Source organism: Stenella coeruleoalba (genome assembly GCF_951394435.1).
Source record: "Stenella coeruleoalba genome assembly, chromosome: 1".
NCBI classification, from domain to species: domain Eukaryota; kingdom Metazoa; phylum Chordata; class Mammalia; order Artiodactyla; family Delphinidae; genus Stenella; species Stenella coeruleoalba.
Window position 1 is genome coordinate 159,025,543 of NC_137169.1, and position 16,243 is coordinate 159,041,785.

A 16,243-nucleotide genomic window follows, 5' to 3' on the forward strand; every position below is an offset into this window, starting at 1 on the left:
ATTTCTCTTTCTTTCTCTGGGTTGTTGAGAACCCAACAAAAGAACAATGGAATGGCATCAAAGAGATCAGGGTTCTTGACTCAGATTTACCATAAAATAACAGTGTCCTCTTGGGAAAATTATAGTTATTCTAGGCCCCTTTCCTTTTCTTTACTTTGACAGAGCTGTACTAGATGACCCCAAGTAACACTGCACTCTTTGCAGTAGTAGCTTAGACGTTATTGGTTTTCTGAAACAAATGAAGACAATGACACAGGAAACTGTGCAACATCTCTGTAACTATGTTTTCTTAGAGTTGCCTCCATTTTACAGATGATAAGATGGCTGAGCACAGAAGTAGATGTTTTGACCAGAGGTTCCAGAGTAGATGGAACTGAACCACAAGCTTCCTTCTTTCCTGAAGCTCATTTAGCCAAAACATAGGCTTCTGAATATTAAGCTGTAAAGCATATTATCAGTATGCTTTAAAAGAAGCGGTTCTTCTAGGATTTCTAATTAATAGCAGGCGGTTTTGAAATTCTTGAAAGATCGTCTGATTTTGTGAGATTTACAGCTCTATTTTCCTGTCAAGCAAGTTGTATTAGTGCCAGACAATCATCTGAGCTTCTGGATGCTTCTTTGAACCTCTTGAATTTTTCTTCTTGCTATCTGAAATTCATGCCGATAAGCCTTTTTGTAGAGAGTATGTACAGACTTGTCTATTTTCATATAAGAAAGAGATGCAGTGAGCCAGGTTGGGCGTTAAGCCCTCATTCTCAGAGTGGTATTGAGCTCCTGGTGAAATATTATCATCATTTCCTCAGAATAGAAAAGCAGTTATCTCAAGTTTTTAATGCCATTAACTATTTATACATTTATATATAATACATATATTTATTGTACCTACAAGGTGTGCTCTCTTTGGGAAGTACAAAGCTATTTAAGACATAGGTTGTTCATTTTTTTTGTTTTCCCACAAATACTGTGACCCTTTGAGCAGGAAGGTCTATATTTTACTAACATCTAGAACAAGCAGCTAACACAGTGTCTAAGATATAGTCAATAGATATGAAATAGATAAATGAACACATTTTTAAGGAAGGGCCAGGACACGAACAAATAGAAAATTTTCATTTTCAGTCACAAAGCCACAACAGACATAAAAATGATACAGACAACAAGTGCTACAATCATTCAAAGAAGGCATAGAATTGATACAACAAGGATCTCCTCTATGGCACAGGGAACTATACTTAATATTTTGTAATAACTTATAAGGGAAAAGAATCTGAAAACGGAACCACTGTGCTGTACACCTGAAACTGACACGACATTGTAAATCAACTATATTTCAATTAAAATCAAACAAACAGACAACAACAACAAAAAAAACCCAAAGAGGTCATAGAAGTTCTTATGAGATTCTAGAAGAGAAGAGAAGCCAAATGAGGACGGGAGAGAAGGCTTTTGAATCAGTTCAGAGGAGAAGTCACAGAGGAACTAGTCTTTGACCTGAATTTGAGATTAAGATTAAGGTGAATTAATCTGAATTAATTAAGGTTGCAACACAGGGATATTACAGATGAAGGTAATCACATAAACTTACTATACTGAAACTTGCAGAGGTTATGAGTGTTGTTCAAGATCCCAAAGCAAGTGCATTGTGGAATCAGAATTTTAAGTGAGGCCTAATGAACTAAAAACAAAGAAACACAGAAACAAGCTCTTCCTGTGACACCACGTTGCCTTTGAAGTCGTTTTTTTGGTTGGTTGGTAGAAACTGGTTCCAATGTTTCTTGCAGGAATGACTAGTTCTGTCCCCCTGCGGCCCCCCAGCCCCGAGTTGATCCTCAAAGTTGATCCTCAAAGACTTTGGATTTTTAACCCACAGTAACAAGGAAACTTGATTTCAAAATTGGGCTTTAATACTTTGGGACCTTAATTCATAAGAGCGTTTAATGTGTGCCCTTTTAATTTCTCTGTGAAGAATTTGATACTGGTGGAGGTGTACTTTCAAATTTGCAACATTTCTATGATTTCTGAATTGTATTACTGGATGCTTTTATGTATTTAATCTTAGTTTGTCATTTAACCTCATCAACTTTCTATGGTTAGCTGTGCTGTGGATGGCTGGTAAACAAAAAGTTGTTTCTGATCATTGGATATGAGTAGCCCTGGAGTTAATTTAAATTAAAGCAATTTCTCACCCATATCAGAGACTTCTGGGATGAAACTCTAAGTCGACCACCAGTAGTTCCCAGAGGCCACTAAAATGAGTAACCCCATAAAAGTGTGAGCAGGACTGTCCTGATAAAGGTCTTTTCTTTGTCCTGAAGGGAGAGCCATATTCCGTTAATTACAGGCTTAAAGGCATAGTTGAGTGGGTTAAGAGATTGAAAAAAACAGGGAAACATTAGTGAAACAGGAAAGCATTAGTGACAATTTCCCTTCTCGTTCCTAATGGTACCAGCATGTGAAGGGAATTTGAGTAGTATAACTTTTAACCTCCCTGCTCTTATATTCACTGACACTGGCTAGGTGAGGTGACCTACTTGACTGGCAAAGTTGGGAAGAATAACTGGCCATGCTTTGCTAAGCTCTTCTTTCCTTCATCTTGGGAGTGAGTCTGGTGATAGAGAGACAAAAGTTCTCTGCTCCATTGTGGACATGCCCCTTTCACATGGGTTTGCCTGGAACCAACTTGCTGCAACAAAGTGGGTAAGTCTGGATAATTCTAGAATTCACTTGACAGACTCACTTGGCTGTCTCATGAAACCCCATTTTCCAACATGGGCTCTAAAAGTAAAGAGTGACATAATGTGTGGGCTCCAGTGCAAAATGAAAATATAGTGCCTCTTGTTCAAACTGCAAAGAAAAAGTGTTGTTGAAAGTATTTGCACTGGGGTGCATAGTGTCCTCCCCAAATTCACGTTCACCTGGAACCTGTGAATGTGCCCAAGTAAATTCTTTTTTCAGATAGAATCGAGATAAGATGACATCATACTAGATTAGGGTGAGCCCTAAATGGGTTCTATGGGTTGTTCTCTCTTCTCTTTTTCATATATGTCATCTTTTTCAGCAGAAGTGTTTGGCTAATATTGGGAAGTAACACGAGTAAGAAAGGATATGATAAGATTCCTTGGACATTCTTGTTTTTTAGAAAACAACTGCTTTCTTTCTGAACTTACTTCAAGCTGGAAGTAAGTTCAGATTCAAATGGAAAGCATGGCCTCCTGGAGCTGTTAACACCTTCATTTAGTCTTGGATGTGAGCAGTAGCACAGAATTCTGGTGGAACTCAGTAAGACTCCAAATGGGTACCAAATAAGCGTGTCATGGAAAGCACACCATAAGCAGGGTGAAATCTAGATGTGAATGGGGCCGCAGGAATGGTGGAGACACACATATTGCACATGTCTTCTCTGCTCATGCGTATATTTTATTGTCCTATAAATTTTACTTACAGAACGTAAGTTCAAAGATAGAATCATTAAGAATTTCAAGACAGCAATAGCACAGATTGAAACCAAGCAAGCGTGGGGCCCTTCTGAGCATGGTTCATGCGGGACTTGATCGGTAAAAGAGCCAAGGCTCTGGGATACCCACACCATGTCAGTGACAGAAGTTCAAGCTACAAATATTGAAGCAGCCCTCACTGCCACTCAGGCACAGAAAGGCCTGTCACTGAGAATGAACCAAAATGTAAATTTAGGAGGATAATTTATGGACTTTTAGGACTTTGGATTTATAACCCACAATAACAAGAAAACTTCATTTCAAAAGAGAGTGTGAGGTCTTCATGTTTGCTTTGGTTGTTGAGGGTCCTTTGTGGTTACATACCAATTTTGGAGTCGTTTCTTCTACTTCTGCAAAAATAGGGGATTTTGATAGGCATTGCTTTAAATCTGTAGGTAGCTTTGTGTAATATGGACATTTTAACAATAGTTCATGAGCGTGGGATGTCTTCCCATTTATTTATGTTTTCCTTAGTTTCTTTCAATGATGCTGTAGTTTTCAGTGTACAATCTTTCATGTCTTTGGTTAAGCTTATTCCTAAGTATTTTATTCTTTTTGATGCTATTGTAAATGGAATTATTCTCCTAATTTCTTTCTCAGATTGTTCATTGTTAATGTGCAGAAATGCAAGTGATGTGTATATGTTGATTTCATATTCTGCAAACAAACTTTGCTAAGTTGTTTTATTAGTTCTAATAATTTTTTTTTGAAATATTTAGGATTTTCTACATCTTTTTCAATAGTTTCCCTTTCAGCCTAAGTGTATCCTTAAATCTAGGGGACATTTTGACCTCCATCTTAGGCTTTCATCTTAATTCTCAACTTCTTCAGAGTCTTAGCTGGTTAGTGTTCTCCTCATTGTTTGCCACTTTGGAGAATCCAACAAAATGTTCTACTCAAGGGGAGCCCTCTTTTCTCTTCCACCTCTGAACCTGAATATCACTTATTACTTACTTCATTCTCTTAGAACTTAGCATTCGAAGTTTAAATGGTGATCTTTCTTAAAGGAGGTCAATATGCTCACCGAATTCAAGACCTCTGGTGAGTTGTGACAAGTGTGTAGGAATCATATTAACTTCTTGACTGTTACCCCCCTGGAAACATTTCTAAAGTGGCATTTGAGCTTGATATTCAGGTTTATTGGACACCGCATTAAAGAGTTTAACAGAATAAGAGTAAGCTGGTCTTTCCTAAAGCAGACTTTATCCAAGGGCGACCTTGTACCCACCTGCATCAGGCTCATCCTCGTTGAGTCACTGAGTGCCCTCAACCCCCCTAAACTGTAAACTCCTTATAGACAAGACTTATGTTTTACAGCTTTTGTTCCCCTTCCCTATACCTAAACATGCCTGGAATAGAAGGTGCCTCTACGAACAGGTGTTGCTTTATTATAAACTACAGTTAGTACATGTGTATGTTCATTTCCCTCTGGGAAAGGAGGCTACATTCCACAGGATTCAAATATCAAGCCTTTAAACTTTCTTGAACCCACAGATATATAAATGGTTGTATAACTATCCTCCCTCTATACAACTGTAAGATGATTATATCAAAGTATGGTCATTAATTGTTTTTTTTTTGTTTTTGTGGTACGCAGGCCTCTCACTGTTGTGGCCTCTCCCGTAGCGGAGCACAGGCTCCGGACGCTCAGTCTCAGCAGCCATGGCTCACGGGCCCAGCAGCTCCGCGGCATGTGTGATCTTCCCGGACCGGGGCACAAACCTACGTCCCCTGCATCGGCAGGCTGACTCTCAACAACTGCACCACCAGGGAAGCCCCCCATTCATTGTTTTTAATTGCAAACAGATAATAAGCAAAGTGAAAGGAACTTCTTCCACCAAAGTAAAGGCCAAAGTTCAAAAAGTCAAATTAATATGGGGTTTGTTACTATTCTAAATACTAAAGAACAATGGCAAGAAATGTCACAGTGTTGGTTGCTATTAACATCTTTTCGTTTTCCATTACAGTTGTTTATATTATCTTCATGGGATATCACTGAAGTTATCAAGTTATCTTAATAGTCAAATTAAAAAACAAAATCCCTTGAAATGCCAATACAAAGAAAAATGAGTCAGAACATGAAAAAATGTTTTAGACAAGTTGACAGCATGTATTCTTTGTTCATATCTCTTTTTGAGAGAACTTCCATCTTATTCACACCCACATGTACAATAGACGGAATAAAATACAACCCCATCACTCAATGGTGATAACAAAAGGAAAGTCAAGCTGGTTCCAGAAAATTCCTCTATTTATTCCTAGTATCTGGTTGCATCTGGCAAAAAAGAGCATTTTGAAATATTCTCTAAATTTTTGTATTTTATTTTATAATAATTTGCTTATTTATCTCAATGTAAATATTAAAAACGCATGAGAAATATTTTAACGTTTGGCATTTGACGATTCCTGTCTATTTCATTAATGTTTCCTTTGCGTCCTATGATGATCTTTTGGGATAGACAGCACACACCACTCTCATACTCCCCAGAGTCTATAGCCGCATACATGTGCAAAATAGCTTGTGGGTCTGCTTAACATACTCTTGGTTGAGGCAGGAAGGCTGTAGAGTACATAGTTTTTACACCTGAACATTTTAAGTGTTTTTGGAAAGTAACCCTAGTTTGAGTGCAAGTTCCATCGATTTATCAAATGCATCTCAGGTATACCTAGGTATGTCCAGTAAAATGGTAAGGCTATATTACTGGGAGACTATTTACATGAGCAAGTGGAAAAACATCCGTGAAAGAATATATTATAACCAAGAGTCACATATAATATGTCAATCAAATAGAATGTAGATCCCAGAAACATATCCACACATATAAGGACATCTGATTATTCAACAGAGCTGCAAAGCCAATTTCGAGGAGAAAGGATAGTCTTCTTGACCAATGGTGCCAGAAGCATATAGCACACGGATACTGTGCATGGATAGCCATATGCAAAAGTATGACCTTTGATCCCTACTTCACACCACATGAAGAATTAACTAAATGTAGATCAAAACATAAATCTCTAAAACGTGGACAAAATCCTTTTGACCTTGAGTTAAGCAAAGATTTCCTAGAGATGACACCAAAAACAAGATCCATAAAAGAAAAAAAGTGATAAATTGGGTTTCATCTTTGGAAGCCATTATTAATAAAAGAAAAGCCACAGGTTGGAAGAAAATATTTACAAATTATATACCTGAAAAGACTTGTGTCTCTAACACGTATAGAACTCTCAAAACTCAGTAATTAGAAATTTTTTTTAAATTAACAACATGGGTAAAAATATTTAAAAAGAGATCCTGCCAAGGAGGTGTACAGATGCAAATAAGCACATGAAGTTGCTCAATGTAATCAATTATTAGCTAAATGAAAATGAAAGCCCCAGGAGATACCACTACACACGTATTGAATGGCTAAAATTAGAAAAGTCCAACCACACCAAGTATTGGTGAGGCAGTGTAGGAACTGCAAGTCTTTTACACTGCTAGTGGGAAGGAAAATGGTACAGTCACTTCAGTCAACAGTTTGGCTGTTTCCTTATAAGTCGAACATACACCTGCGGTATGATCCAGGCTTTCTGCACCTATATATTTATGCAAGAAAAATCAAAGCATATGTTCATACAAAGACTTGTACATGGATCGTCACAGCATCTTTATTTTTAATAGAATTGTAACAACCTCGAGCCCCCATTAACAGGCAAATGAATAAACATACTGTGGTATACTCATACAGTGAAACACTACTCAGCAAAGTGATTGACTATTGATACCCACAAAAATATGAATTACTCTCAAAAACATTACATTGTGTGAAAGAAACTAGATAAAAGAGTCCTCACTGTGTGAATCCATTTATGTAAATTTCTAGAAAATTGCAAACACGTGTCTAACGATAGAGTGATATAGCATATCAGTGGTCACTTGGGGATGTGGAGGGGTGGAATGTGAGGGGGAAAAGGGGCTTTATGAATGAGGCATAAAAACACTTGCAAGTGATGGATATGTTCCTTCTCTTGATTGTGTTGGCAGGTCCATGGGTATATGCATGTTTCAGAACTTAAATTGTGTTCTTTAAGTATGTGCAGTGTACTGTGTGTCCATTCTATTTAACAGAGCCATTAAAAAAAGGCTAAGAACAGACGTTTGTCTCAACAAACAAATGTAGCAAAGAACAGAAAAGTCAAGTACAGTATGATCTCTGTCAGTTGAATTTTCCTACAGTTTATTTCCCTCAAAAAATATATCCCAGTTCTTAAAAGAGATGGGACTCTTAATAAAAGGTAAAAAAAAAAAAAAAAAACCGGCAAAGCCGTCAGCAGGGTGAGCTCCAGCTACTTTTCAATTGTGGGACACTAGGTGCACGGTGCAGACATGCTAGGATGTTTGTTCTTCCTGCCCAATATTTTAGAGAGGATATTAAACACCCCTGTTAAATGCCTGCAAGTGATGGCCAGAGTGGAGTTTGGAGAATGATGTCTGTGATCTTTAATATGGTTGTGCCTTTGTAAAAGTCTCACTCAGAATTTCCAGGGTAATTGTGGAGTCAACTTCTTTTTGTTTTTTGGATGATACATATGTCTAACTCACCTCAAGAATATATCCACGTAGACTTGAAGTTAGGGACCAGCTGGTGTAAATTTGTGTGGTTATCTCCTGACCTAACCATTTAGCTTCTTCTTTTTCCTTGATTGTAGTTAAGCTTCATCTTGCCTCAGGGCCTTTGTATTTGCTATTCCCAAGTTTTGGAAATATTATTTCCAGAAAATTTTTCCATAAATGATTCCTTTCTATTCTTTGGCACTCATCTCTTAAAGATAGTTTTTCCTTGATTGTCCTACCAGCCTAACTTAGTCCCAATTTATCAGATTACTTACTTCTTTCACAGAATAATAATAAAAACAAATATTATCTTTGGTGTCTCTTTGTATTTAGATGAACTTCTTCCCAAAGAACTCAAGCCCCACAGTGACAGAGGTTGTTACCTTTCTTATCCCTTATTCTGTGTCTTAGAACTGTGTCTGGCATGTAGTAATCACTCGAGGTCTGTTGACTGTGTAAAGAATATGTGAGTAGATGAACAGATTTGGAGTTATTTAAGGTCGCTCTTAATGATGGCTGGTGTTGGTGATTAAATTAACATTGTAGGTTTTAGAGTTGGAAGTGATCTTGCTGAGTCTCAGAGCTACGGCAAAACTCTCCCTACTGTAGCATCCCTGACAGATGATCAAGTCTGAGCTTGAATAACTGTATATGAAAGACCCTAACCAGGGCAACCTCGTAGCTTTCTTCAAGCAGATCACAGCCTTCCATGGGAGTTTGCTCCCTATTAGTCAGCTGTAATTCAGAGAAAACGGTTTGATTTACCCAGAATCATCTTCTCTGTCTCCTTGTTCTAGTTCCTAGAGAATAGACAGGACAGAGTTTCCTCTAAATTACATCCTTAGGGTTTGCACTCCTGCTTGTAATAAAATAAACACCACGCAATGGCAAAATTCCCCTTGATTGTCTGCCACTTGTTGCTACATTCCTTGTTAGTGTTTAGAAATAATTTGTCGTAATGTTCCACATTATAATTGATGGAGTACAGAAATAAAAGAGATCTCGGGTTTATGTCAGAAGCAATCAGACAGATATTTTAACTTACCCTTTTAATGTATTTAATGCTGACACTGTGAGGAATTGAGGAGTGTAGTCACCGCGTTATTGCCATTGCTGAAAAAATGTATTTATGGTGAAATTTATGGTCACTTTGAAAGCATTAGTGATGGGGGAATTGTCAGCTACATCTTAGAGCTGTGAGCATTTCTCAAAAAGTTGTGATACGAAACACCTCTGCCTTTTCTTGTATTTCTGTTACATTCAACTACTTCACAAAAAGCATTCGTCATATTCCTGAAACAATGATGGGCTTAGTTGAGATTCTTTTGGGTCCTAAGGGACCAACGTGTGTGCATAATAGTGTCGAGTAACACAGAGCCTGGATGTTTGGCTCCAGACTGAAAGCCCCATGGAGTCGTTTTTTTCACATCTGTTCACCAATGTGTATGAATGGGAGAAAACCAAAGTTCTGGTTTGTTTGATCAAGGGGAGCCACACTCCTTTTACTTTTGCTGTGACAAACAAGTAAAGAGGTGTAAAATATCTGAAAAGAGCGTCTTAAGTTTTGGTAGAATGCTTAAGTGGGATGTAGAGAATATACGACAAAAAGAAAAGCAAGTGAGTACTGCTGGCAAACTTTTTCAAGGACAGCTAACAAATTAATAATAGTAGTAACAACAATAGTAAGATTGATTTTAAAAGACTTAAGAGTGGCATGGATTCTGAACCACTCTACAAGTATTAACTCCACGCCACAGCCCTGTAAAATGGGTGAGGTTATTAAGCCCTTGATTTTCAAAGAGGAAGTGAAACACAAAGAAGTACCACTCCTGAACTCCCACCACTAATAAGTGGTGGAGCTGGGGAAAAAAGATCCAGGCAAATTAATTTTAGAGTTAGTGCTCTTCACCCGTAGGTTATATCCCACAGGTAATATTTGCACATTTTGAAATCACTTTACAAATACTATTTTTACCCCTAAAGTACACAGGGAATACCCAGGGAAATTGGCATTCTAATTATTTTTATATCTTTGCCAATAATCTGTTAACTTTTGGCAGTTCAGTATCCTTCCCCAACTTCTTAAAAATTCAGCCTACAATCCAAAAAAATAAGGGCTAGTGAAAATAAATGTCTTGTAAATCCAGTTCAAGAGAGCAACTAAAAACTAAGGCCCCCAAGGATGTAAAAGAGAAAGCAAAGGAAAAGAAGAGACAAGAAGCCCAAACCCTATGATTAAGCTCCAGGTTGTTAGGTAAAGGGGCATTTAATTAATGCTTCTTTAATACCGTGTGCACAGAGGCATGGCTCTACAGAAGCCAAGGAGTCTCCCTTTCATCACTGATTCATGGTATGCACCTGGCAGGGTCACTTCCTTCTTTGAGCCTCAAAGCTTTTCATGAAGACACTGAGGGAAATGGAACAAGGTTAGCTCTCACAAGCCAGCTCTCATGTTCTCTCATGTTACCTGTGAGTCTAGGTAAGTGCCGAATGTCTTTAACATGACAGATTATATTTTTTCTTAACCATTTCTCTTCTCCTGATTTTTACGTAATTTCTAATACATAGTAGAATAGTAGAGAAGAAAACACCACACTGAAAAGTAACCGACACACTAACTTTCCATTCTCATTTCACTGCCAATTCAGCCAAACGCCTTCTGTAGAATTCTGATGCAGACCATGAAAACACACTGTAAGTGTTCCAAAGTCTTTTCCATATTTGGTAGTCCTGTGATTTCCATTGGCAGAACTATCTTGGACTGTCATCTGAAAATTTATCAAAAAGAAATTAAGTAATAGGAATTCATATCAATGGTACTGGAGAAAGAAATCCTTGAACTTATCTTACTGTGTGAACCTTCATCCATGTACAAAATCAACAAGAAAGTTTAAACTTTAAAGGCAACATATTCTCATGAATATAAGGGAGAACATAAATAATATACAATGCTAACATTATGTACATACACATATATACAAGTGGTCTTGAAATACATTCCCAGATATTAATTGGATTAAAGTTTGGGGCATTAAAGCATTTTTTCTCATAGAGAGCATTATTCTTTAAGGCACATAGAGACACACATATCTGCCCTGCTGGCCTCTCACAGTTTCAGTTGATTCCACTCATGTCCCCAGTTCATTTCCCCATATATTTATTCTCGGATTAGTGATTTTTGAACAGGTGTTCCTCTCTTTAGAAATACCTGTGCCATGACCGCAGAGTACTCAGATTTCTTTTTGGCATTTGGCGGCAGATGGTGGGGAAAGTGATGAGTTGTATGACAGGAGAGGTACAAGGTGAACCTTAGAGTAACTAAGACTTTATGCGTAGTTCTTAATCCCAAAGGGAAAAGAGAAGGATAGCAGCGAAAGTCATTGGAATAAAGGACCTCTGAGATGAATCAGCATTAGGATAATTCATTGGTTACTGACTGTCCAGTCGGTTTAGGTTATAAAGTATTCCTGAGTGACTGCATCACTTTATGAAAGGTTCTACCTAACTATAGCATTCTTTTGCTGGAATTAGTTTATATGGCAATAATACGCATAGAGAATGGCAATTGTGAAATCATGTCTTCCCCAAATTGAAGACACTTGTTAAGGTACAAGTTTACCCAAGACTGCAAATGATTTATCCATACTATACTAACTGAGACTGTGTCTTACCATTCTTGTTTGTTAAAGGAGATAACAAGGCTAACTTTGAGTAATAGCAGGATACTTAGAAAATACTTTCAGGTTAAGTTTTGTGAACAAAGTTCAGTGTTTACCCACCAAAAGCAAATCAGCTCATTTAGTATTGCAGGAAATGCCTTCATACTTTTTCACTGCCACTAAAGGAACTTAAAACACCTGTTGGATATATTCCCTCCTAGAATGCCATTTGTACACTTATTCCTAATAGGGCCTGTTATTTTAAATGCAAACTCGTATTATAAGGCTCAGAATTGATACTCAGTATTTTTAGTGATCATATGGTTTAAGGTTCTCAGATTTGGGCTCAGACTTGCATTTCAAGCATTGCAATGTGGGCCTGTTAAATGATTTCCATGCAACCAGGAAAAATTGTTTATCTGAATCTGAAGTCCATTTAAAGAAATGTGATAGTGGTTGATGAAGCCGACTAGCATAGCAGCTAGGGCAGTTATAGACAAGTTACATTTAACCTCTCTGTGTCTCAGTGTCTTCCTCTGAATCTGAGTTTCTTCTCAATGGGGATAGATACTGGTACCAATCTGACAGAGTTACTGTAAGAAATGAAGGAGTTCACAAATTTCCTAAAGGCTTAATGTTTGGCTTGTCGTTACTAAATGCTGGTAATTATTAGTAAAACAATATCCCTCTATTATTTATTATATCAAAATAATAATGATAAGAGCCTGTTATTTTAGTAGTTCGATTTTTTGGTCATGTAATTTAGACTAACTCATATTGTTTAAATGTGAAACCAAGAAGAAAACCAGTTTTGTTTTGTTTTTTTTAACCTGGTCAAGGAACCCAAATCACCTAATTCAGAAATGTTTCTAACTTGGCATCTGCTTTTAATCTGTCACAGCCAGAGAAAGTTTAATGTCTCAGAAAGTGACAGCCTTGTATTTGTGTAGCATAAAAAAGAAGATATATGCTAGATAACATATATACCCCTTATCTTAGTCATGTCACATATAATGCAACACTATTCCTGCTGGGTTCAAACATTGTGTTCCAGAGCCTACCATTGCCTATTATCAGGAGCAAGAAAGCGTAAGAACCGCATGTGTTTGCCCTTAAGTTGGTCTACAACACAGATACTGTCAATCAGCCTCTGATAGTACCCTCCCCGTGGACAACCTTCTGTGCCCTTTTGAGCATGCTCAGATGGAGTCTACCATCAGTGTGGTGGGACTTCACTTCGCTTCAAGTGTGTCCAAGTTGAAGGGTGAAATTAACAAATACTAACCAAATTTGTGGCTGTCCAAACTAGGAAAATAGTTAAAGAATCAGGACATGAAGAATCAAGCAAATACTCATTCGGCGTCAACCCAATAAAAAAGCTTGGTGAGAAAAAAGTTGCCAAAGATGAAAGCCCAGAATAGTGCTACTTTAGCCTAACCACAGTGTCAAAGCAAATGACACACATACACACAAACGCAAAAGGAAGCCCTCTTCACACTAATGCCCCCAAATCCTTTATGGGGCTTCAAACTGAGCAGATTAGGTAGGTTGATGGTTGTCATTTACGGACTGGGTCCACCTAACAAGACTGGTTACTAACAGAATATCTCTGTTTTGTCATTTAATAGACATCCCAAACTTAATATAGCTTGCAATCAAATACACATAGTCACTCATGCTTTTCCTGTAGACTTTCCAAAACAGAAAAGCGCTGCTCCATTCTTCCTGGTGCTCAGTTACAAAATGTGATTCATGTTTGAAGTTTTTCTTTCTCTCTCCTTTCACATCCAATACACAAGCAAAATGTGTCAGCCCTATCTTTGAGATAGAACCAGAATTTGACAGTTTCTCGATTTTTCCACTGTTACCACTCAGGATTAAGATTTCGTTATCTGTCATCTTAATTATTATCCCTCTCAACTGTGTACTTAACACAGTGGCCGGAGAACCCTTTGAGAATCTAAGTCAGAAGAATTATGTGGCTTCAGTGTCTTCCCCTTCATCATAGTTGAAGCTGAAGTTCTTAAAATGCTGGAAAGTTGCTACATGATTACCCTCCACATTATATATTTGATCTCATCTCCTCCACCTCTACTCCTTGCCCACTCTTTTCCAAACACCTTATACTCTTCAATCCTTGATGTTCAACAAGTATAGTAGGAAGATATTTTCACTTGCTGTTCCCTTTACCTGAATTGCTGTTGTCTTTACTATCTACAGTACCCATCCACTTACTTTTTTAGGTCTTTTCTTAAATATCACCGTCTCTATTTTGAGGCCTTGCTTGCATTCCCTGTAATAACCTGCAGCCCCACTAATACACCCTACCTCCTTAGGAGCCTCCCTTCTGCTGTAGAATCTGTTGAATGAATGAATGGAGTGAGCTATGTCTAATTTCCAAAAAAATAAACATCAACCGTGAACACTTGTTGAGAGACGGATTCAAGGTATAAAGAATAAAAGAAGTGTAAATTCAGGCCTTACCATTCACCATCCATTTCCTCAGGGTTCTGTTATGGTGTATCTTTGAATAAAAAGCACAATTTGATAAGACCAATTAATAGCTTAAATTCGTTAGAATCCCAAAACTTTTATAGTAGAAATGTGATAAAAATTGTGTCAGAGAGTCTCAACAAAATGTTAGCGAATTGAAGCAAAAAAGGATAAACACAATTGTATACCATGACCAAACGGGATTTGTGTCAGGTACGTAAGGCTCGTTCAACACTTGAAAATTAATTAATATAATCCAACCAAGACAAATAAAGGAAAAAAGACATATAAATACATGTGGAAGAAGCATTTGACAAAATCCAGCGTGCACTCATGAGAAAAACTCTCAGTGAACTAGGAATAGAGAGGGACTTTCTTAACTTGATAAATACGACCTACAAAAAAACCAATAGCTAACATCATACTTACTGGAGAGAAACTCAATGCTTTCCCACTAAGATTAAGCACAAGGCAAGGATGTCCTCCTTTATTATAACTTTTCAATATTGTGCTGCAAGTCCTTGCTAATGCAATAAGGCAAGAAAAGGAAATAAAAGGTGTACAGATTGAGAATGAAGACATAAACCTGTCTTTGTTCACAGGTGACATGATCATCTATGTAGAAAATCTTAAAGAGTTGACCCAAAACTCCTGTAACTAATAAGTGATTATAGCAAGGGTGCAGGATCTAAGGTTAATATACAAAAGGCAATTGCTTTCCTATATACCAATAATGAACAAGTGGAATAGGTTTAAAAATAAACCGACACTATTTACATTAGCATTGCCAAAACTGTAATACTTCTGTATAAATCTAATAAAATATGTACAACCTCTATAGGAGGAAAACTACAAAACCGTGATGAATGAAGTCAAAGAATAACTAAATAAATGGAGAGATATTGCATGTTCATGAATAGGAAGACTCGGTATTCTCAAAATGTCAGTTCTTTCTAAGTTAATCTATAGAAATTCAGTGCAATCCCAATCAAAATCCCAGCAAGTTATTTTATGGATATTGGCAAACTGATCCTAAAGTCCATATGAAGAGGCAAGAGACCCAGAATAGCTATCACCTCATTGAAGGACACAGTTGAAGGAATGACACTACCCAGCTTGAAGACTTATTATGAAGGTGCAGTAATCAAGACAGGGTGGTATTGGTGAAACAACAAGTAGATCAATGGAACAGAATAAAGAGCCCCAAAATAGACCCACATAAATACAATCAACTGGTCTTTGGCAAAAGAACAAAGACAATACAATGGAGCAAAGATAGTCTTTTCATCAAATAGTGCTGAAACAACTGGATATCCATAGTTAAAAAAAAAAAAAATCGAGACACACAGATATATAAATATACACTGTATACATACATACATACAGTGTACATATACTGTATATATACACACCCATATATCAATATATATATACAGCATGTTCACATTTATAATATGTATACTATATATACACATACATACATGTATACAATATGTACACACAAATATATAGGCTTCTATGTATACTGTATATAGTACTTACACATATACTACAAACGCACGCACATATAAACATGTGTATACATATATATAATATGTATACACACATATAGAAAGTAACAGGCTTGTATATATTCAGTATTTTTACATATATAGTTTTGTTTTAAGGAGTTGACTCGTGACCATGAGGCGGGCAAGTCAGGGCAGGACTCTGGGCAGGAGACACAGGGAAGAGCTGATGTCCCAAGGCCATTGGAGGAACAGTTCCCTCTTTCTAGGGAACCTCATTTTTCTCTCCAGTCCTTCAAGTGATGGACGAGGCCCACGCACGCCGCGGCATTGACAATCTCCTTTACGCAAAGTGGACCAATTTCAGTGTTAATCTCTTCTGAAAAATACCTTCCTGGCCACATCTGGAATAATGTTTGTGGTTGCCGGGGCCCCACGCAGTGCGCACATGAGATTAACCATCCCTGTGGCGATGATGACACTTTATTTTCTCCC

The 16,243-nt window shown here is 37.5% G+C and overlaps 1 protein-coding gene across 3 annotated transcripts in view; it reads left to right on the top strand.

Moving 5' to 3' along the window:
• The window catches only part of LOC307198445 (uncharacterized protein), a 35,240-nt gene extending 29,411 nt beyond the window's left edge, over positions 1 to 5,829 (top strand). For 2 of the 3 annotated variants that reach the window (XM_079945406.1, XM_079945410.1), the window contains one exon: positions 5,092 to 5,829. Coding sequence is in view for 1 of the 3 variants with exons in the window: in XM_079945410.1 (XP_079801536.1) it covers positions 5,092 to 5,120 (29 nt within the window). In the remaining 2 variants the exon portion in view is untranslated. Of the gene's footprint in view, positions 1 to 2,517; positions 3,596 to 5,091 lie in introns of those variants that run through there. The other variant, XM_079945407.1, reaches the window with a different exon arrangement.
• Positions 5,830 to 16,243: the final 10,414 nt, after the last annotated feature.